This window comes from Peromyscus californicus, unplaced genomic scaffold (genome assembly GCF_007827085.1).
Source record: "Peromyscus californicus insignis strain IS unplaced genomic scaffold, ASM782708v3 Scaffold_12__1_contigs__length_115047231, whole genome shotgun sequence".
NCBI lineage: Eukaryota > Metazoa > Chordata > Mammalia > Rodentia > Cricetidae > Peromyscus > Peromyscus californicus.
This window is the reverse complement of record NW_026294413.1, coordinates 107,998,891-108,022,459: the sequence shown is the minus strand read 5'-3', so window position 1 is coordinate 108,022,459 and position 23,569 is coordinate 107,998,891. Positions and strand designations below refer to the sequence as shown.

Genomic DNA, 23,569 nt, shown 5'->3' with positions numbered 1-23,569 from the left:
TTTATGATTAAATATTGTATGACTTTTCTTGGGGAGATAGGAACAAATGTCCCCTTCAGGTAGGACACTGATGACAGACCAAAGAAATTATTCTACAAAGTCTAGCTTAGTGAACCAGTGAATTTATTGGGATTACTTCCAGGGCTGTAGGTGGTGGATTACTCACAGTAGCTGAATCACTGAGGAAGGACAGAAGTTATACCCCTGGAGCTCCCTGTTCAACTTGTAGGCAGTTTAGCCATCCCAGCAGTCTGGATTAACCTTGAGGATGGGCCTGGTGATTCCTGTTATTTTGAACTGTTGAGACCTGTAGGTTTTGTTTACTTTCTGAGTCTGTAACTTTCTTCAATTCTGAGAGAACAATTACTAGACGAGTACTATAAACACTGTAACTAAATTGACATTTCTCAAAGCAAATGCAAGTTGAATTTATATCATTTTTGTCTTTGAAATTTAACCATGAAACATTGTTATTGTATTTGCAGTGCTGAGGATTAAACCCAAGGCCTCCTGAATGTTAGCAAAGTCTTTACTTTGGCTCCTGAACTATTACTCTTAAGAAAAACAGAACCAGATATGGTGGTATACTCACAGGTACATACATCAAAATATAGTTATAAACAAAATTCTTGAAATGCTATGGCATTTGATACAACTTTAAAAATGGCCTTGAGGAGTTGTCTTTACCTCATATATAACATAAGGAGAAAATTTCCTGTTTCTAATCAAAGCCATTAGGTGATGATCTTATGGTGAGGCCTGAATTTTAGTGGTGGTGAAAACTGAAATGGTTGCCTAAATTAAGCCATGTGAATGTAGCAGTGTGGAGGATGTGGTCTGGCCTTGTGCTCCTTGAAGTATTGTAAATGAAGCAAGTCTGCATTTGGTTTATATGGATTTTTTTTTCTTCAACAATTTCGTTCTATTTTATCTATAGAAATCAAATTAAGACCAAATATCCACTTTTATTATATTTATGCTGACCTACTACTGTGTTATTATTTTTGCTTTTTATGGTAATACTTTTAATATTATTAGCTGTCACTAAATTACTAGTAGGTTTAAAGTATTGAAAAATAATTAAGTGAGCATTTTTGTGAATGAATAATTTATTTTCTTAAAATTCTCCCATGAAATGTATGAGCAAATAGCATTATGTAGGACAGATAAAGTTATATGTAGTTTAACTTTGAGGATAGGTGGTGTGTTGGAACATTGTGGCTTTGACATTGACTAGTACTTGATTTGAGTAGTGACCAAGTTCATGGTAACTAACTTAAAGAACTCTTGTGAAATTAGGAATGTTTGAGTAGTCCAGCAAAGAATGAGTAGTTTCTGGAGGTAGGACATGGTTTCTTGAATAGACGGGTATTGTTGGTTGTTTTTTCTCTTTTGGGGGGTCTGCCACCCAGCTCCCAAATAAATCACACACGGAGGCTTATCTTTAATTATAAATACCCGGCCATAGCTTGGCTTATTTCTAGGCAGCTTTCTTTAAGTTATCTTGTCTACCTTTTGCCTCTGGGCTTTTATCTTTCTCTTACTTCTGGAAGTCTTATTCTTACTCCATTGCTGATTGTGTAGCTGTGTGGCTGGCCCCTGATGTCCTCCTCCTTCCTCTCTCATTCCTTGATCCTCTTCTATATATTCTCTCTGCCTGCCAATTCCGCTTATCCTTTCTCCTGTCTTGCTATTGGCTGTTCAGATCTTTATTAGACCATCGGGTGTTTTAGACAGGCACAGTAACACAGCTTCACAGAGTTAAACAAATGCAACATAAACAAAAGTAACACACCTTAAAATAATATTCTACAACAGATGGGTGTATGGATCAGTGAGTGAATTTGTGTACTTGGGGCTGAGAACTGAACATAGGACCTTTATGCATGCTGATCACCTTTTTTATTATTTTGTCATGTAACACTTAGTTTCACTTGAACAGCTGACAGTATGGCATATAATAGATGTTTCCTCAAACATAAATGAAGAGAGCCTTTTACTTTCAATAAGACAATTGATTGTGTGTGTGTGTGTGTGTGTGTGTGTGTGTGTGTGTGTGTGTGTGTATAGTTTTTAACTAGTAATAATAAATAATCATCTGGGCTTTCAGGCAAAAAGGACTTTAGAAAACTTGTGTCTACCAGCCTCCTGACACTGATATTTCTCAATCCTTGGTCTTGACCACACATGGTGATAGTTTTATTGACACATGTGAGTTGTTATTTTTCTTACCATGTCATGAAATATGACATTTAGAAAGACACTAATATTCCGTATGATAACCATTCAAATTACAAAAACCAGAGTGGAGGCACTTGGGAAGTTGAATAAGGAAGATTTCTGTGACTTCTAGCATTCTAGTCTGTAGAATACCTTTTCTCAAAAAGGAAAACTGGTTGGGAAGATTGTTCAGTGGGTAGCTTTGCAAACATGAAAACCTGAGTTTGGGTCTCCAGCACCTACAAAAAAAACAGAGCTAGTGTGTACCTGTGACTTTAGTACTAGTGTCCAGAGACTGGTAGATCTTTGGAGGCTCACTGGCCATCCAGTCTATTGAAAATGGCAAACTCCATTTAATGAGGTACTTTGTTTCCCCACTCTCACAGACACACACACCAAAGCTAAAAAGAAGACACGAATACATACAGACACACACTACAAAACTAAAAAGAAGACAAGAATACATACACAAATGGGTTTTGATAGCTGTATATGGAATATTCATTTGAAATTGTTTCAGGTTTCACATTGCAGCTAACTTTACAGAAATATTTTGAGTTGAATTGGTGTTAAAGAGGAGTTTCCACTGTTAATTGAGAAGAATATTTGCTATGTGTTATGGCAATACCATTATCATCCCAGCACTTGGGAGACTGAGGCAGGAGGATTACAAGTTTCAGGCCAGCCTAGACTACATAGGGAGAACTTGTTTCAATCAAACAAAAACACAAAGTTATCCTCACTGAAGTTTGGATTGTTTTTGATATACTTATTTTCATTAAGGTGTTACATAAGTTACCATGTATTTTTTTTTTATTGTTTTCTAAATAAACTCTAGTTTTTTGAGTTTTAATTCTACTATGGTAAAAGTAGATGTAACTATCAGAAACAAAAGTCCCTTGAAGTTTCCAGTAAAAAGAGTATGGAAGGGTCCTGGTCAGGTGCTGGGGCTATGTTGCTTATTTTTGTCTTCCCTTCAAGTTGTTAGAGATTATAGGATGACTATCAATTCTGTTAATAATATAGTTTGAGGTAATGTGGTATAAATTTAGTAATCCTCAAAAACAAGATCTCTCTGAATAAAAGCATTTGGGTTGTGCTGCAATTAAGTTTAGCTTACTGAAAAGTACAGTAAGGTACACACATACACTTAAATATCCACACACAGGATACTTAGACTATGCTTTCTTTGTTTTAATGTTGTCGAGAGACTTCCTTTAAACTGGTTGCTTCATTCTTTCAGTTCATCTTTCCTTTCTTGCCCCTCCCTTTCTCTTCCCTACACTTTGTTTTAAAGATAAAGTTTCATGACACTCCCCCCCAGCTAACCGTGAACTCACCATGTGGTAGACGCTGGCCTTGTGAATTCTTGGTCTTCTTGTCTCCATCTCCCAAGTTCAGGGATTGCAGAAACACCTGGCTTCTTTCAATATTTCTAAATGTGTTTGTTACAGTTCAGATCTGGCTAGTGCCCTGACCCTTTCTAAGTTGTAGTTAACAGCTTGGAAGATTAGGTAACATAGAAGACAGTGATTGGCTGTGCCATAAAAGCAACTTAGAGGAGTTCATCTGTATAAAGCACAGTGACCTAAATCAGATGTGCCCTCACTGCCCCTGGACTCTTCTGGGGATTTACTGCACTGTAAAAACAAGGCCTGTCCTGTCAGTATTACTATGGAAAGATTTCGGCCGGCGAGGAAGTTACATGTAGGTATCTATTAGTTAGAATTTGTGTTTTATTTACAGATAAACTTGAATCTTTCTAAACTTTATAGTGTATCTTGGAGAAATGTGGGGTTCAGTTAACGCTGGCTTAGAATTATCATCTCCTCTGTCCTTGGCTGTGGAACTCATCTGCGGAAGAGTAAAGCCTGTGTAAAGTTAGGAATATTGGCAGCATCTGTACCACTCTACAAAGTTCTTTTCAAGGAAGGGCATATGGGAGGCTTGGAGGAAGGAAAGGCAAGGGGATGTTGTAATTATACTATAATCTCAAAAAATAAAAGAAATAATTAAGAACAGTTACATGGCTAAGATAGTTGGAAAGAAATAACATCATATTAAGCACATTTGGAAGCTAAGATGTTTGGTAGCTGAAATTACTCTCTATAATGTTTAGTAATCAGAATCTATGAGAGGCCTTGCTTTTGGGTTATAGCCACATGTGATGATAGAAAAATAAATTTCTAATGGGGATCTCTGATGTCTCTTTTAATACTGGATTTTCCTAGCTTTGGTGTCAAAAGCTCTTATACTAGGTTAAAATGATATATTTTAAGTAACTTTAACATGTTATTCATACTATGCTAAGTCCCATATTTTGATAATTTGACCAAGAAAGGTGTATGTTGTAAATGTTGCTTTTTCAGGCAAGGGAAATGACTAAGAGAAATTTTAGTTATAGCATGTAATTTTAGTAAAAAAATGATTTGTTTGATTTTTTTTTTAACTTGGATTCTTATTTGTGAATTGAATTTTGACTTTATGCTGATTCTGGGCTTTCAAAAATATAAATTGAACGATTACTTTTTAAAGTATCATATTTATGCTCTGTGTTTAGAAGAGATCTTTTAAAGATTTATTATTATTATGTGTAGTTGTGTGTGCTGCATATGGGTGTATGCATGTGAGTGCAAGTTCCCGCATCAGATTCCCGGGAGCTAGAGTTAGAGTGGTTGTTAGCCCCTGATACGGGCCTCTGGGAGAGCAGCAAGTGCTCTTAACTGTTAAGCTGCCTCTCTAGTCCCTAGAAGGAACTTTTTTTTTTCCTTTTAATATTATGTGCTTTGGTATTTTGCCTGCATGTATGTCTGTGTGAAGCTGTTGGATCCCTGGAACTTAAGTTATACACAGTTGTGAGCTGTCATACGGGTTCTGGGAATTGAACCCAGGTCCTCTAGAAGAGCAGCCAGTAATCTTAACCCCTAAGCCATCTCTCCAGCCCCGCTTCCCAAGGGATCTTTGAGTTTTTAAATTTTTTAAAATTTTTAATAGTGACTTATTCTTTCAGACATAATGGACTTTCAGCACATTAAAATAAAGGACTTCCCAGGGCCCAGATACTGCTTGGTGCTGGGAACTGAGTGGAGAACAAACCAGATGTGCTTACTGACTTTAGTATTTATTGTTCAGCCTGTGAGATAATTAAGTGATTCCACGAATTTGTTATTAAGTAAGAAATGCTGTATTATGACAAGTGACCTTATCTGTAGTTTAGTGAATCAACAGTTCACATAAATGGAGTTCAGGAGCCTTGGCTTTTCACTGTAGTTCTTTTACTGGCAATGGGATTGAACAAGTCACTTAAACTTTGCGTATTTCTTTCATCATTTAGATTAAAAGACAAGGAAAGAAAGAATGAAAATTGAATTGGAAAAACAAATCATATTCCATGTAGATGCCTTTATGGCCTTATTGGTCAGGATTTCAAAAGATAATTCCTTTGCCTCCAGATCCCCCCCCGCCCCCCCCCCCCGCCCCCCGCCCCGGCTGAGGATCATGTCTTAAATAAACCAATAAGTTGGAGGCTTGAGTTTTCACATACCCGTTTGTAGTATAATACTCACATTGTGCCCTGGGTATTTGCTAAGTGAATGAGTTTTAGTTCCAAATCCTTAAGGAAATTATGCTTGTTCTCCTCCCTACCTCGTCCCTCCTTCCCTCACTCTGCTCTTCTCCTTTTCCTTCTCTTTTTCCGCTTTTCCTCCCCTTTATGTTTTTGAGACATGATCTCATACTACAGCTGAACCCAGCTTGGAACTCTAGCAGTCCAATTATCTCAACCAGTTTTGGGAATTGCAGTTTGGGGCCACCACACCTGGTTTGTGGACCTTGAAAAGCATTCGGTCAGTCTTTATAGACCTCCTCACATCCCACTCTGGTTTTCTATAGTAAAGAGGTAGTTATACAAATTGGTGTGTGTGTGTGTGTGTGTGTGTGTGTGTGTGTGAGTGATACAAGATCTCACTATATATACCTGGCTGACTAGAAGACCAAGCTGGCCTCAAATTCGTGACAGTTCTCTTCTCTGCCTCCTAACTGGAATTACAGGTATGTACTCCTGTATTTCTCTCTGTACCCCAGGCTGTCCTGGAATACACTATATAGTCCAGGGTGGAACTTGTGATAATTGTTGGTCTTGGCCTCTTATGCTAGAATTACAGACATGAGCCATTATGCTAGGCTAACATCAGTAATTAAAATAAAATTTAAAAATTTTTATCTCTGTTACTTTGTACATATTTGACTGCTAAAGTATTCTTGTGTCTTAGCAAGTCTGTGTTGGTTAAATCTTGGAGTGAATATGTCTCTTTGTAAAATAGTAAAATCTTAGTGTTTAAATTTCACACACAACCCAGTGAGGTTTTTGAACTGGCTGGTGACAGTAATCCTGTGTTATGTGCCTAAGCTCTCGTAGTTGCCGAGACTTTTCCTCACCAGTGCTTGTCTCATCTCACTCCAGTTTCCCTGCTCTCATACTTCCTTTTTTCACATTCCCTTTGTTTTATTTTCCTTAGAGGCTTTTTGTTCAAATTTGGATTGTCTTTAGTTAAAATTCAAATTCCAGCATAATGCCATGGCACAAGAAAAGTCAGATCTATATATGAATAAGTCAGGTGTTATGCCTTTTACCTGTTTCCCAGCACCCAGAAGGCTAGGATAGGAAGACTTCCTGCAGCATGTGAATTCCAGTCAAGCCCAGGGTAGAGATTGAGGTCTTGTCTCAAAACAGACAAGCAAGACATGGGGAAAGAAAAAGGAACCCAAATTATATCAGCATTCAAATTTGATTTCCTCTCGTCCTGAAGACACCTTGTTTCTATGCTGTGTACTACACATTCCTTTATCAAGGAATGGTAAGTTGTTTCCAGCCTTTTCCTATTACAAGCACTGCTATAATAAATAACCTTGGGTACCTGTTACTTCATGTATAACATTTAATCTCTTTCTGGAATAAGATATCCACATGCCTTATGGGTAATTAATATTATATTTTATGTTGTAATATAGTGGTGTTTATAAATTTAAAAAAATTGACACCAGAGCAGAATTAAGATAAGATTAGATTGAGCCTGGCCTGCATAGATGTAATTTGGATGCTTTTTTGTTCTTTTGTGTTTTTGGTTTTTCTTGTGACATGGCATTATTTATTTAGGTAGATGTTGTCGGTGTTATTCTTAGGTATTGCTATCTTTAGTTTACTGCTGTGTTCTTAGAGGTAAAAATGTTGAAAGAGTCTTTTCTATGTGAAAATTTAAAAATAATTGACATTGAAATGTGAATATTTAAAACGTTATACAAGAGATGAAATGCCACTAGGACTGCTGGGCTCTGTTCATTAGTGTCTCCCTAGTGAGCACATTACAAACATTTAATATGCACATGGATCTGCATGTCAACTTTTAAAAAGAACGCACATTTTGCATGGAGTATTAATTTCCTGTGCATTGAAATGGCATAAAGCATTATTCTAAAACAATCACACCTAAAAGCCATGCATTTAGACCAAGTTTTTATCTCCTTCAAATACCCAGTGCCTTTGTTCTGGTGGTTTTAGTCTGTGGTCACATGTACCCTTTGTACTTTTGTTGTATTTCTTCCCATACAGCCAGATGGCCATTTTTTACAGCCTACACAACACAGGCAGTTACAACAGATGCTGTCTTTACTACTCATGTTTCACAGTTGAAAGACTAGGAAAGGGAGAAGTGAATTTGTTTCCTGTGCTCCTTTGGTCAGTTAGTGCTCTAAGTTTTGCTGGCTTGTTTTTGTTTTTGTGTTTTAAAAGACAGGGTCCCATGACGCCCAGGCTGACCTTGAACTCCCTATGCATCCTTAGATGACCTTTGAACTTGTGGTTCTCCTGCTTCTACCATCCAAGTGCTGGGGACTGAAAGCCAGCACTGTGTTCATGCCAGCTAATCACACATACACATACCTAGCCCTATGTCTGTAATATTTTTATATTTAAAAGATTTTAACTTTAAGCCAGTTTTGGTGGCTCATATCTTTAATTCTAGGATTGTCATTGGTTCAAAGCTAGTTTGGGTTACAGAGTTAAACAGTGCCCCCCCCCCCCCCCCCCGAACTTTAGGGCTAGGGATATAACTCTGTGCCAGAGCATTTGCCTGACATATGCAAGAACCTCGGTTCAGCCCCCAGAACTGTCAAAAACCTAATAATAAAATTAATTGTATTTTGTTATGCTAGTTACATTTGAGAACTGTAATAGCAACTGTATGATATTTGAACTTAGTTTTCCTTCAGACACATTTTTCTGAGCAGTTAATAGTTTGGTGCAGATTCCATCAAACCTTTCTCTTTACTTATTACTAAATAGAAATAAACACACATGGAAACAGACATTTGGGAACAAAACTGGTTTAATTGATTTTTAGTGTGTATGTGATTTATTTATAACTCTGTAAATTACTTTTTCACCAAATAATATATCCTTGAGATCTTTCCTAACTATGTATTTAGATCTACTTTCAGCTTGCTTTCCTTTCTTTCCTTTTTCCTTCCCTCCCTCCCCCTTCCTCCCCCTCGTTCTTCCTCCCTCCCTCCCTCCTTTCTTTCTTTCTTTCGTACCCAGGGTAGTCTTGAACTCAATTCGTACCCTAAAATCCTTCCAAGAGTCTCCTTTTTCTGCCTCTCAAGTGTTAGTTGGTATGAGAGGTCTTTGCTACCTCAAAACTTGCTTCTAGTTTTTAGGTTTTGTCGTCGTCCCCCCCCCCCCCCCCTTCCCCGTCAAACCCAGAGCCTGTGCATGTTAGGTAAGCATTCTCCTACAGAGCTACATTCCCAGCCATTTCTTAGTTTAAGAAATACAAGTGACCTGTTTTTGTTTCTTTTTTCTTTATAAGTAGAAATTATAGGCCTTGTGTGGCGCACGAGGCAGAGGCAGGCAGGTCTTTGTGAAGTCAAGATCAGCCTAGTCTATATAGAGAGTTCCGGGCCAACCAGGGTTACACAGTGAGACCTTGTCTAAGAAAAAACAAAAAACAAAGAACCTACTACATTGAGAATGGGACGGAATTGTATAGTCTCCCAGGAATAGGATGAGTAGATTAGTAAAGGGGGTGTCCACCCACCTCCTCTGAGGATTTTTGCACAAGTGGAAGTATTTTTCTTTGACAAATACTTAAAATGATAGAGTATGTATATTTTTAACTCAATATAGTCGTAAAGTAAGTGTAATGAAAATATAAAGTAAATGGTAGATAGTGGACTTAGGGTATTTTTAGTGCAAGCTGATTAGCATTGTTGATGCATCTGAACACGTAAGTAGAGCTGTGTTGTTTGAGGCCAGGAATTAGTTGTATTGTTTCTTATCCTGGCAGTTGTACAGGCTAAACGAAGGCTTGGATGGGAGCAGTTAATCCCTTTAGTATGGACAGTATGTTGCCTATGAGGATACAGCCTTGGCCTCTGAGGTTTAGGAGAGAGCTCGTCAGTTGGAGGATTGGTGCATATGTGAGCTCACAGACTGGCAGCATGTGCAGGGCCTTCATGGGTCTAAGCCAGGTGGAGTCTCAGCACTGAGAGAGGAGAGTTTACACAAGCCCCTACCTAACCCAGTATCTTCAGTTGATAACTTCTCAAGAAGGAAAAATAAATTTTCTTTAATGGATTCTCACTGGGTATACAAACCACTATTAAGGACAGACCCCATACCCAACAGTAACACAAAACAAACTCAGTGGTGTTTTTGGAAGATCTTTGTCTCATAATGCTCTCAATTCTGCTGTGTTTAGAAGGCTTTGTTATCATGGTGTCCTCCATACCTTCTGGCTCTTACCCACTTTCTGCCTCCTTTTCTGCAGTGTTCCCCGAGCCCTGAGGGGAGACATCCCTTTTAGGACTGAATGTTCTGAGTTCTCTTACTCTGCACATAGTCCGGCTTTGGGTCTCTGCATTTATTCTCATGTGCTGCAAGAACAATGATGGCTGAACAAGACACTGATCTATGAGAATAGCAGACTATCATTACGAGTCATTTTATTGGCTACATTTCTTTAGTAGAACAGTAGTATTTGGATTTCCCCTAGATCCCTGTCCTCTCAGGTTCTTGGCTATCCAAGCAGTGTCTTGTATGGATTCCATCTTAAATCCAATCAGATACTAGTTGATTACTCCTAAAAGCTTTGTACCACAATTGCATGAATGCATCTTGCAGGCAGTTACCATTATCAATAAAAGAATTTATAGCTGGGTTGGTGTTTCCCTTTCTCCTCTGGTAGCATGCAGAGTACCTTCCATTATCATAAACACTAGTAGTAGGGATGAAGTAGTTAGGCACCAGCTCAACTTCTCCATGTTCACTAAGGTGTGTAAGTGCTGTCTTCAATAATGGGACCTTATCATCAGTTTGTGGGAGCAACCAAAAACCGTGGCAATAGGCTGGGTTGTGTGAGGGTGTCCTTGGGTCCCCTTTGGCCAAAAATTCAGTTAGGTTTTTACCCATTCCCAGAACTGGAAGTTTCATTTAGTGACAAGAGATACTTGTTGGGTTTTGTAGTTTCTCACCCTTAAGCTGTTTTAGGGCCTGGCTTTGTTTCTGACTTTGGCCCTATTACTAAGGAAGTCTGACTAACTGGTGTCTTTTTTCTCAGTTTATTGTGTGGAATTGTCTCATGGTTCATACAGCCTCCTACAGCAAGTCATTTAACTTCTTTGAATTGACTTGAACACTACCAATTTGGAGTTCTATTTGAGGTTTTCTTTGGGTGTCTAGCTTTAGAAAGTAAGCCTGGATAGCAGAAAATTTTTATTTCCTTGGAATGCTATGCCTGGTGCTAAATTTGGTGGATTAGTTAGTGAGTTGGGATAGCAAGAAATTTATTTGAAAATTCAAGCAGACCAACCCTGTTTCTGAGTTTAGATAGTGAGAATTTGGGGAAAGCTAATAAACAGCTTGTTAATTTATTGTGAGTATATGGAAAAGCCTTACACCGCAGGCCAGCACTGCTAAAGTTGTGCAAATCTTTCCTGGCACAACAGCCTATGCAGGGTCCAGAGAGTCAAATGTGGTTATGCTCAAACCCAGAACCAGACTTTGAGAGATGAGTGTGTTACCTGTTTGCATGTGTTGACAGAGCAAATACATTTATACTGTGGAGATGATGGTGATCACAACGTTCTTCTAAAGTTGTTAGGACTTGAGAAAGGAAGTATAAGCTACAAGCTTCTTTTAAAATGGTACCAACTATTTTGTAATACAAGTGTTTACAGAATATATTTTTGTAGAGCTGGGGAAGGGAGCAGCTTGAAACTTAGACTTGATTAAGGTTGAGTGTTCACATCATAAGCCAGAATTTCCCTAGAGGTTACAATTTTGGCTTTTCCTTTGTGGGGAAATGAACCATTCTAATTTTTGCTGTTTGTTAACTTACAAGTAAAAATGGTACTACACATTGAGCTCACCACTTATTTTAGACAGTGTTGTGTTTATCTGTAATCCATGGCAATGGTTGTTTTCCTTTATGATTTTGGAGCAAATGTCAAAACAAGCATTCCACTCTGACACTTAAGACAGCATTCCTTTCACATAAGATCAATTACCACCCCCCACCCCACCTTTGGCCTTGGGTGTGTTTTATTGGGGATAAATGTAGTATTTTTTTTTTTTTTAAATAGTTTACAGCCCTTTGCTGATTTCATTCTTAACTTTTGGTTTTTCAAGACAGGGTTTCTCTCTGTAGTTTTGGTGCCTGCCCTGGAACTTGCTCTGTAGACCAGGCTGGCCTCAAACTCACAGAGATCCACCTGGCTCTGCCTCCTCAGTGCTGGAATTAAAGGTATGTGCCACTGACGCCTGGCATAATTGTGGATTTAAAAAGTTCTTATAAACACTTTTAAAAAGATGCAGTTGCTCTCAGAACATTATTTTGTGAGAAGGTATCTGCTTTTGGTTATTTGAAATATGTGCATTGGTTTATAGTAAAGCAGAATGTCTTGTTTCTAGGGTCCTGATGAGGAAGCCATTGTAGATCTTGGCAAAACTAGCTCAACTGTGAACACCAAGTTTGAAAAAGAAGAACTAGAAAGTAAGTTCATTTAAAATAATTTCTTATGCTTAGCAGGGAAGTGAGCAACTGATGCTGTCAGTGTTTTCTTAAGTTTTACTTACTGCTTCTGGAAACGTTGCTGTGGGGTCAGTATTTGTTTAGAAGACTGAATGCTTTTCTAGTGTAGTGCAATGAATAATAGTGTAGAAGATATTCTTATCTCTGGGCAGACTATCTCCTGATCATTTATTCTTTGTTGAATTATTGGCATAGATAGATTTCATAAAGCCTTTCCCACCTCATTGATAGTTGCCATTACTTGGGAAAACGAGAGGCAATGATTACAAACTGTGCTCATTTCTCACACGTTGGGTAGACTGGCCGGAGTACTGGAGTTTAAGCCACAGTGTCACTAGTTGTCATCAGTTGCTCATTTCATTGGTGCTACAGTAACCACCACTTAGAATTGTGCAACAAATGAGCTCTTTGTCCTCCCTAAATGGGAAGAAATCTTATTAAATAGTTCCTTTTCTTCCTTTTTTTTGGAAATAGTTTTGGAGTTATAGAATGTCAGCATACATAGTACAGCACATTTTTGTGTGCACCTTACACAGGTTCATCTAATGTTAAGAATATTAATTTTGAATTCATACCATTTGTGAAAATACAGAAGTTAACACTGGAGAACTAGAAAATGGTTTACTTACAGTTTCCTAAGCTACAGCTTTTATTTGGAATTCACTAGTTTCCTACTAATGGCCTTTTCTGTTCCAAGGACCCGGTTGACACAGTGTAAAGTCTGTAGCACCTTTAGTTATGTCTCCCTAGTCTCCTTTCATCTGTATGAGTTTCTCATTCTGACCTAGTTTTCATGACAGTGACAGTGGAGGAGGAGTGAGTGGGTTTGGGCTTTGTACAGTGGCCCTCAGTTTGCAGTAATACCCATCTCTGTGCAACATGTCTGTGGATGTGAGACCATGTGTTATTGTTGAGTTAATGTGGAACATTTGGCTAAACTGGTGTTCATGGCAAAGTTTTCGTAGACACTTTAGGGACTTTTTATGTTAAAATTTGCCAGTCCTGATGGAAGCAGATACAGAGAGCCACGGCCAGGCCCCAGGTGGAGCTCCAGGAGTCCAATCAGCGAGAGAGAGGAGGGATTCTATGAGCAAGAGATATTGAGACCATGATTGGAAAAAGCACAGGGACAAATAGCCAAACTAGTGGAAATACATGAACTATGAACCAATAGCTGAGGAACCCCCATGGAACTGGATCAGGCCCTCTGGATAAGTGGTTAGCTTGAACTATGTAGGAGGCCCCCAGGCAGTGGGACCAGGACATGTCCTTAGTGCATGAGCTGGCTTTTTGAAACCTAGGGCCTATGCTGGGACACTTTACTCAGCCTAGGTGAAGGGAGGAGGGGACTGGACCTGCCTCAACTGAATCTACCAGGCTGAGCTGAATCCCCAGGGGAGACCTTGCCTTGGGGGAGGTGGGAATGGGGGAAGAGCAGGGGGTGGTGGTGGCAGGAGGAGGGAGGACATGGGAATCCATGGCTCATATGTAAAATTAAATTAATTATAAAATAAAAAAAATTTGCCAGTCCTACATCAGACTCTTAATCTGTTGCTGTTAAAAAAGAGATGGAGGCCAGGCAGTGGTGGCAGATGCCTTTAATCCCAGCACTTGGGAGGCAGAGGCAGGCGGATGTCTGTGAGTTCGAGGCTAGCCTGGGCTACAGAGTGAATTCCAGGAAAGGTGCAAAGCTACACAGAAAAACCTTGTCTCAAAAAAATCAAGAGAGAGAGAGAGAGAGAGAGAGAGAGAGAGAGAGAGAGAGAGAGAGAGAGAGAGAGAGAAATGGAGTCCTCTGCATTTTATCCTGAGAGAGAGAGAGAGAGAGAGAGAGAGAGAGAGAGAGAGAGAGAGAGAGAGAGAAATGGAGTCCTCTGCATTTTATCCTGAGTTTTCTGCCTCTGCCTCCTGAGTGCTAGGCTTATGTTTGCATGAGTAAGACGCCTGACTAAAAATGACTTAAAAATTTAAGAATACCTGTGTAATATATTATAACAGAGGATACCAAAGGCAAAAGCAGAAGAAACAGACTGTCTTCCGATCCTTGAATTTTAGTATATTCTTACTTTTTCTAGCCTTTCTATTAACTCATAGAATTTATTTTTATCTTGGTATATTGGCTTGGTGTGCCAAGTGCCAGCTGGGCCCATGGGATTGTAATCTTAGTACATAGTGATGGGAATTGACTCCCCAGTTTCAATTTCACTAAAATAAAATTGTAAAATCACTGGGTTTACTTACAGGTTTTACTTTAGTGAGATATAATTCACATAAGTACAGTAAGCCATTTAAATGTATTCAGTTCACTGTTTACTATAAACTCAGTTTTCGTTCCAAAACATACTTGTCATCCATGAAGAAATGTTGAGTAATTAAATTTTAAATCTGTAATTTCTAGTATAGTTTTTCTGATAATTGAGTTAATTTCTTTAGAGATGTGTCAAGTTCTTAGTGTGCTAGGCAGAATGCTTAGGTACTAGGAGATATTTTAACAAATAAGTTCAGTGTGTTTCTAGAAGTCTGGTTATTTTTTTTAAGTTGTTCAGTTACTTAATTTTTTTTTTTTTTTTTTTTTTTGAGACAAGGCCTTGCTGTGTAGCTCAGTCTGCTCAGGAACTCACTATATAGCCCAGGTCTGATGGTTAGCCTTCATTGTCAACTTGAGTAGATTTAGAATGACGGAGGCTCCACACTGTGGGCATGTCTGTGAGGGTATTTCTAGAGAGTTTAAACAGAGGACAGAAACCCTATCTCTAATGTGAGTAAGACTATTTCATGGCCTGGGATCCCAGCCTGGAAGAAAGGGAAGAAGAAGAAAGACACTGGGGTGGAAAGGAAGAAGGAGAACACTAACTAGCAGAGTTTTTGAATTCCCCTCTGCATTTTATCCTGAATTTTTTGCCTCTGCCTCCTGAGTGCTAGGCTTTTGTTTGCTTCCTGATCTGTCAAGATATGAGCAAGAGCCTGGTGTGTCTACTGTCATGTGTTACTGAATTTGATGGACTTACATAGCCCCTCAAACTAAGTGAAATAAATTCTCCTTGTTTGATCTCAGCATCCAGAAAGGTAACGTGAGAAAAATAGCTAATGTACCAGGCCGTCCTTGAATTTACAGTTCAACTTCAACCTCCCTAGTGCTGGGATGATGGGCTGTGCCACCAGGCTATATTTACTTAATTGACACTAATATTTTGACAGCTGACACATGACAACAGTATTAGTTTGGAAATTAAAACAATTTTACTGAGCCATCAGATTTGCAAGTATGGAATAGACATGATGAGAATCAAATGTAGTTGATAAGGGTCAAGTGCACTTTTAAATCTCATCTAAGAGGCCAGGGTGGTGTTACATTCCTGTAGTTCCCATTTACAGGCCAAGACAGGAGGATTCTGGGTGTAGTGCTATCTAGCAAGACCCTGTCTCAAAAGCTAAAATGAGAACAGAAAATTTCATCTAAGAATAAAGAGTTTCTTGAAGTATTTATTTCCTGGCCATGTTAGGAAATTTTTTATGAAAAGAGTATTACTAGCCTAATATTTCAGCATATTATTTCTTTATTTTATATATAAAGGCAAAAAGCAACTCTATGTCAAGAGGTTTTTCTCCCCCATAATTGCCTATTTTTTGAGTTTGTAGTCACATCTTTTTGTATTCAACAAAACAATACAACTTCAATAGTGAACTGTCTAAACTATTTGAAGAAGGTGGTTGTTGCCTTAGTAGTGGACACAGTGTTGTTAGCTGTGTGTCACTAGTCCATTTTATTGAGTGATCAAAATAGAGACTTACCTTTTGTGCTTCTTTGGGGGATTAGAATACAAAGGATAATATTTTCCCAATAGTAGCTTTTCTTACTCAAAAAGCATACAGTAATGGTGTTAATAAAATTTTGTCTGCTGTTCTGTATATATTTTGAAGATATATTTAGTTCTTTATGTGTTTTGCCTTTATGTATGTGTATGCATCATGTGCATACTGGTACCTACAGAAGTCAGAAGAGGTTTTGAATCCCCTGGAACTGGAGTTACAGATAGTTGTGAGCTGCCATGTAGGTGCTGGGAATAAACCTGGAAACTCTGGAAGAGAAACAAGTACTCCTGACCACTGAACCATCTTTCCAACATTAATTGATGTCTTAAAATTCTTTATGTTTGAACTTTGTTCTGATTCAAATTAAAAAAGTCTTTGAAACAATGAAAAATGATAAACATTTACTTAAATGTTAGTATATTATGATATATGAGATACTTTATAACCCTTAAGGTATATATTAAGAATATCTGTTAACTTGAATTGGCCATGAATATAGGTAGAATAGATGTGTATATGTGTGTTTATGTGTGTATACATAAACACTTAACATATTTTTGTTTATATTTTTTTGTAAGTATATAATTGTTTTTGTTTGTCTGCTTCTTATGTCTTTAAAGCCCAGGTTTACCATGAAATCTAAATCTTCTTGCCTTAACTTCCTGAGTTCTGGGACTGTAGGTACATATGTTACCACTCTTTTTTAAGGTAGAATAAATTTATCTCTATATTGTGTGGTATATCTAGCTTTTCTTGATTGTCCTTAGATGACAAACTGATACTTACACCAGTAATCTATGTGGCTAGTTAATTTTCGGTTTAGTTTAATTATCAGTTAGTAGTGCAGAGCTCTACTGTAACATAGTACTTTAAAATATATCATTGAAGACCACCATTGTTGACATCATGAGCTTACATGCAATTCTTTGTTTCTAAAGTGTGATGTGCTTTCTTGAATTTCATACTTGTACTTTGGGAAAACCAGTAATACACTTTTAAAACTTTTGATAGGCCACCGAGCTGTATATGTTGGTGTTCACGTGCCATTTAGTAAAGAGGGTCGTCGGCGTCATAAGCATCGAGGGCACAAACATCACCACCGGAGAAAGAAGGACAAAGACTCAGATAAAGAAGATGGACGGGAGTCTCCTTCTTATGGTAGGAAGAAGTTGCCCTCCACTGATGGCTTAAACTTTTTTTCTAAGAAGTATCATGTCTTTCACTTCATTCCTTTCTTAACTATGTATCTACAACAATTTGGGCACATTGGGAGGAGGCCAATAAAAGTGGGACGTTTTTTGTTTTGTCTTTTGCGGTAAGGCATCTCGGAGCAGCCCAGCTGGCCTCAGATTCATTAGTCTCCTGAATGCAGGCACACTTGGTGTGTGTGACACCAAGGTTTTTTTCTCTCATCTCTTTGTCTCTTCTCTTCCCTTCATTTCATCTCTTCCTGTCCCTTCCCTGTCCCTTTTGTTCCCTTTTGCTCTTCCATTCCTTCTTTCTGCCTGCTGGAGAATTAAATCCAGGGCTTCTTGCATGTTAGGTAAGCATACTACCACTGAACTATTTCCTCATCCCATAGGACTTTTTTCTTTATAAGAAGAGTATTGGCTAGTAGCTTAAGGCTTCATTGATATACATGGTCTTGGTGGTAGTGGGACCCTTGTTTTCTTTTTATTTAAGACTTTGAATTGTAAACACCGGTTCTTGTCATTTAGCTTTCAAATTAGTGTTGTTTATATACTTCACTACCTGACTGTACGTGAAGCAAACATCTGCAGTACTAAAGCTTCTGGAGAGCACTGCACTTTTTACTTTGACACTTCTGTTCTTTTGAGATAGGGTTTCACTGTGTGGCCCTATTGGGCCTGGAACTTACTTTGTAGACCAGGGTGGCTTTGAACTTACAGCTGTCTTTCTCCTTCTGGCTCTCAGTGCTGAGACTACAGGTGTCTGTCACCATACCTGGATTTCTTGTTTCTTTTTAAGCTATATTTTTGGCTAGAAGATTTTAATCCCTTGATTACCTGGTTACCTAAGGAAGAAATAGTGGTCTGATTTGTCAGTATTGCCTGTTTAGAAAGACAAGAGTTTCTTTCCTCCCTCCCTTCCATCCTTCTTTATTTTTGTTTGTTTTGTTTTGTTTTTTTGAGACAGGGTCTCTCTATGTAGTCCTGACTGTTCTGGAACTCATTATGTATGTAGATCAAGTTGACCTTGAATTTATAGAAATTTTCCTGTCTCTGCCTCCCAAGAACTGAGATTAAAAGCATGTATTACCACATCTGGCTTTAGAAGGTCAGGTTTTTATTTTATTTAAAAGCAGAGTGCCAATGGAATTCAGAAAACAAAAGGTTTTCTGAATATGGGCAGAGGACAGAGAAAACTATATATTTCTACTGTATAAAGATAGACAATTAGGTGGTCCTGAGATTCAGTGTATCCTGAGGAAGACTTAGATGACATGTGTGACATCACTGGTATCTTAGTGAGTGCTTTCTGAGAAAGCTGCATGAACTGTAGGGTTTTCTCTGAAGCTCAGGCTGGCCTGGGGCTCACTACAAATCAGGCTGTCCTTTAGCTTGTGCCAGTCCTCCTGGGGTTTGGGATTACAGCTGTGTCCCAGCTACACCTGTCTTGAACTTTAGGTTCTTGTGTGCTATGCTAAAGTGTGAAGAAGTATGGATGGAAACCTGCTGTATATATGATCATGAAGCCAATACTGACAGCCTGCTAAATATTGTGTGCCAACACCAAAGTCTGCTATGTGCTCTTTAATCTCAGGTATCTTCCCCACCCCCCCAACTCCTTTTGTTTGTTTGTTTGTTTCTAGGAATTGAACCCACTAATGCTTGACACATGCCAGGCAAGCATGCTGCCACTAAGCTACATTCCCAGCTCTTTCAATAGTTTTAAAAGATAGATATTATTATTTTCATTTCATAGGAAAGTTGCCTAAGCTTTGGCTCAGAGAGGCTAATTGATAGGAATTTCTTGAGCTTTTACTAAGAGAAATTGGTGACCTAATAATATTAAACGGTTATATACTGGACAGAGATCATGTTGCTAGCAATGATTGAATGAGGGTTGGCAAGATGGCTCAGGTGCGTTAAGATGGTTGGCACCAAGCCTGATGACTTGAGTTTGATTGCCAGAACCCACATGATAGAGGGAGAGAACTGACACCTGTTGTGGGATATTTGCACAATGTGTGAAGATGTATTGCTGTGACCAGTGTTAATTAAAAGCTGAACGGTCATAGCTAGGCAGGAGGTATAGGCGGGACTTCCAGGCAGAGAGAGAACTCTGGGAAGAAGTAAGACGGACTCACCAGCCAGACTCAGAGGAACCAGGATGAGCATTATGGAGATGAGGTAATGCCACATGGCAGAATGTAGATTAATATAAATGGGTTAGTTTAAGTTATAAGTGCTAATTGAGAACAAGCTTAAGCTAAGGCCAAACTTTCATAATTAATACTAAGTCTCCATGCCATTATTTGTGAGTTGACTGTCCCGATGAAAAAGTACTGCTATAGGCACCTGCAAGTTGTCCTCTTGACAACTTCATGTTTTTGCCATGGTACATCCATCTGCACATAGTCACTCAGAAAATAAGTACATTTATTCTATAAAATACAGTCTATAAAATGGAATCTATTCCATAAAAGTAGGGCAAATGAATACTGGATTTAGAAAAGATCAATTGTGAACCTGACTAAGGTGATAAGGAAATGAAGAAAAGACCAATGCATGGGCACAGAAAAGCTGAGCTCAGGTGGACTTGGCTCCCTGATGGAGAAGCTGCAGCATCTGAGAAGCCCAGTGTGTTTATTCTATACAGGTGGACAAGGAGGCAGGATTAATGCATAGAGCTGAACAAGGAAGCAAGATTATTGCATACAACGGAACAGGAAGGCATGTTTAGCTAAGCTGGGTAGCTGCAGTCTCTTGTAGGGGAGCAGGTTTTGATCAGAACATCTGGAGCGTGCACAAAGCTGCAGTGGATATTTTCTGCGTATACTGTCAACATTTGCACTCAGACCCAGTGAAGGTTTTGCCATTGCTCTGAGCCTTACCCTGGGGAGGCTTTGCCACTTGCATGGGGCTGAGGCATTGGGGCTGTTGACATGGCTGTGCTACTACCAATAACACACATTCACTTACCCCTACATAACCCACGTTAGTCATGCCACTGTTGCACTAGTGAGTCTGTCTTTCCTGGTAGATCGTTATACAGCATTCAGAGTCCAATATGGGCAAGCTAGCCAGCAGAGAGAGTTTCCGGGTCAGTTCAAAACTGACTTCTCTATGTCCCATAACCAAAGATTGTGGTGTTTTCAGTGATAAGATCTTATGTTCTAGTTATGGTGGGCAGCCAAGAGCAGTTGCAGTAGCCTATGTTGTTTGGGTACCCCTGGAACTTCCTAACCAATAACTTGGAGGGAGATAACTATGCCTGATGCCGAGATTTTCATTTTATAACTCATGTCTTCTGGGAACAGAATTGTCCTCTCATGCAAGGAATGTCTGTTGAAGCTTATTGAAAATATATATTTATTTTAATTAGCTTATAAACTAGGTGTTTTCTTAAGACTTCCTCATACATCCTTAGTTTTGGTTAGCTCACTCCCTATCCTGCCTTTTCGCTCATCCCACTGCCTCCATCCAAGCTGTTTGTCCCCTGTTCTTTTATAGCAATGCATTCTCTTGTATCCTCTTACTGTATTTTTTACTTGGGTTGCAAGATCATAGGTTTCCATATAGCTTTTTCATACTCTGTTCATTGTAGTTGACCCTTCCCTAACCCCGTGGTTTCCTCATACCCAACCTGACTCCCTGCTTGAACCTCCCACCTCCAATAGTCTTCCTCTCAACTCCCGTTTTGTCTATATTATGGTATCCCCTCTCTCTTAATCTACCTTCCCTCCCCTCTACCACAGTGGCCTTCACACATAAGAGAGAATATGTGGTATTTGTTTTTCGATCTGGGTGACCTTGCTTAATATAATATTTTGCAGTTCCATCCTTTTACTGAAAATTTCATAATTTTTTCTTTATAGCTGAGTAATATTCTGTCACATATATGTATCATATTTTCTTTGCCCGTTCATCTGTTGATAGACATCTAGGTTCATTTCCATTTCCTAATTATTGTGACTAGATCAACAATGAACAAAGATAGCAAACATCTCTCTAGCAGGGTAGAGAGACCTTTGGGTATATGCCCAGGAGTGGTATTCCTGGTCATATAGTACTTTTATTTTTAAAAATTAAATCGTCAGGTGCACTTAATGCAATGCTTAGAGACTTAGGCTCTTGGATGCTTGTATGTTAGAAAGAAGGAATAGGAGTCAGTGATACCATGTTCTAACTTAAGAGAGTAAAGGAAAATGTAAAACATAATAAGCTCAAAGAAAGGAACAAAACTAGAAATGGAGGGGTGGCTCATGAAGAGAGCTTGCTGCTCTTTCAGAGGACATGCGTTTAGTTCCCAACACCTGTGGGAGTTCATAAAGATTCCAACTTGTGGTTTGACTCAAGATCAGAGAGTCAGAGTTTATGTTGCTCTCCAAGGCTGCATAGTAGGGTGCAAAGGCGTGGTTATCAGGTGTTTTATATTTAAAGGCCAAATCACAAGATACTTTGCTATGGGGGCCTGGTTACCAGGTGTTTTGAAGGGTCTACACTTGTTTGTACTTTGATCTTGAAAGGGGGAGGGAGGTCTTTTGCCTCTCTCCTTGCTAGTGTATAAAAAAAGCCCATTAGAAATAAACTTGAGGCTATTGGGTATTGACCCAGGTCCCTCCTGAAGTTATCCTGTGACTCCATATCTTTTTTCTTCATCTACTTCTATATTTCCTATCTAGCATTTCTCAATTCCTCACTTCCCCCTTCAAGGGACTCTTCAGTAGGTCAGGACTGGACCCCAGCACTGGGCCCCGGCAAGCACCCGTCTCAGTCAGCTCACAACTGCCTGTACTACCTGTAAATCCAGCTACAAAGGATCCGACAACTTTTTCTGGCCTCTGCAGGCACTATATACATGCATACAAACTCCACACAGGCACATATATACACATAATTAAAAAATAAACCACTGGGCATGGTGATGCATGCCTTTTATTCCCAGTCCTGGGAGACAGAGGCAAGTGGATCTCTGTGACTTCATGTTTTCGTCTCTCTCTGCTTTATTGCTCCAAGGCAGGTTCTCTCAGCTCTCAGGACTGTCCCTTCTCTTTCCCAGTGCTGGGGTTATAGGCATGCATGACTGTGCCTGGCTTTTTATGTAGGCACTCAGAATTTGATTTGAGGTCCTCATACTTGCAGAGCAAGTACTCGTATGGCTGAGCTTCCCGCAGTCCCTGTGTCCATGTTTTACCTTTGCAACACACATTGTGATCTACAAACCTCATGTTTAAGAACTACACAGTTGTGTTTAAAAACAAGTAATGTCGATGTTTTAAGTAAGTTTACAGTTGTTTTTTTTTTTTTTTTTTTTTTTTTTTTTGCGGGGGAGCACATTCATAACTGTCCTTGGCCACATGTCTGGAGAGGCTTTAGTGACTCAGATGAAGGCTGAAGTACCCTATCTTATTACCTTTATCAGCATTGTCCTGCAACACCTAACCAGTGTGTGTGTGTAGGGGGGGGGAGCAAGCACACATGACATGTATGCATTGCTATGAAGGAAGAAGTCTCTCTGCAGATGTGGGGCTGTGAGGTAGTAAACCTGAACAGTCCGCAAACTATGGGACTACGTGACTCACTCACAGTAGAAAAATCAACCTTTCCTCACTAGTAGCAGTGAATAACACTAAAAGAAGTTCTTTAGTAATAAATCCAATAAAAATCATGCAAGTCCTGAATGCAGGAGTAGTTGAGCACAGTAATATTGCTTTGGCCTCTAGGCATTCATTCAGCACAACATCTGTGGAAACTTCACATGTTTTGTATATCAACTCTCCCAGTTCTTACACTTTCGTCTTTCTGGAGGGTTCCTGTTGGACCTTCCTCCTTTGGTCTCCATATCACTTAATTTTCTGTTTTCTTCATTTCTCATTCTGTGTCATTTCCTTGTGTTTGCCATTTCTTTGCACATCTCTAATTGTCCTCTTCAAATATTCTGTTCATTGCATCCATAGGGGCCTGGAGGATTGCTTATATGGGTGTCAATTTTAGTGTGAACTCACTTCTCATGTAATACAGGGTGGATTTTGTTTTTAATTAAAATCCTTAAGGTTTTCTACTAAAAGAGGTAGTGTCTATTTTGTTAGTATGTCTCCTGCAGTGGTTCTGACATAAACCCCAGCAAACAGTTGTATTTCTCGAGAATAGCAGGAAAGCTGGCCTGCACATATTGACAACTTGAAGTTTCACATCTGTTTCTACAACTTGAAGGCTTCCTTTTCTCTTAATTCATAAACTTAGCTATCTTAACTATTTTAT

At 39.0% G+C, this 23,569-nt stretch overlaps 1 protein-coding gene across 7 annotated transcripts in view; it reads left to right on the top strand.

Moving 5' to 3' along the window:
- Slc4a7 (solute carrier family 4 member 7) overlaps positions 1-23,569 on the top strand; it is a 91,877-nt gene that overhangs the window by 14,381 nt on the left and 53,927 nt on the right. For all 7 annotated transcript variants that reach the window (XM_052734087.1, XM_052734082.1, XM_052734085.1 and 4 more), the window contains exons 2-3: positions 12,188-12,269; positions 17,133-17,279. In XM_052734087.1, coding sequence (XP_052590047.1) covers positions 12,188-12,269; positions 17,133-17,279 — 229 coding nt within the window. The remainder of the gene's footprint in view (positions 1-12,187; positions 12,270-17,132; positions 17,280-23,569) is intronic.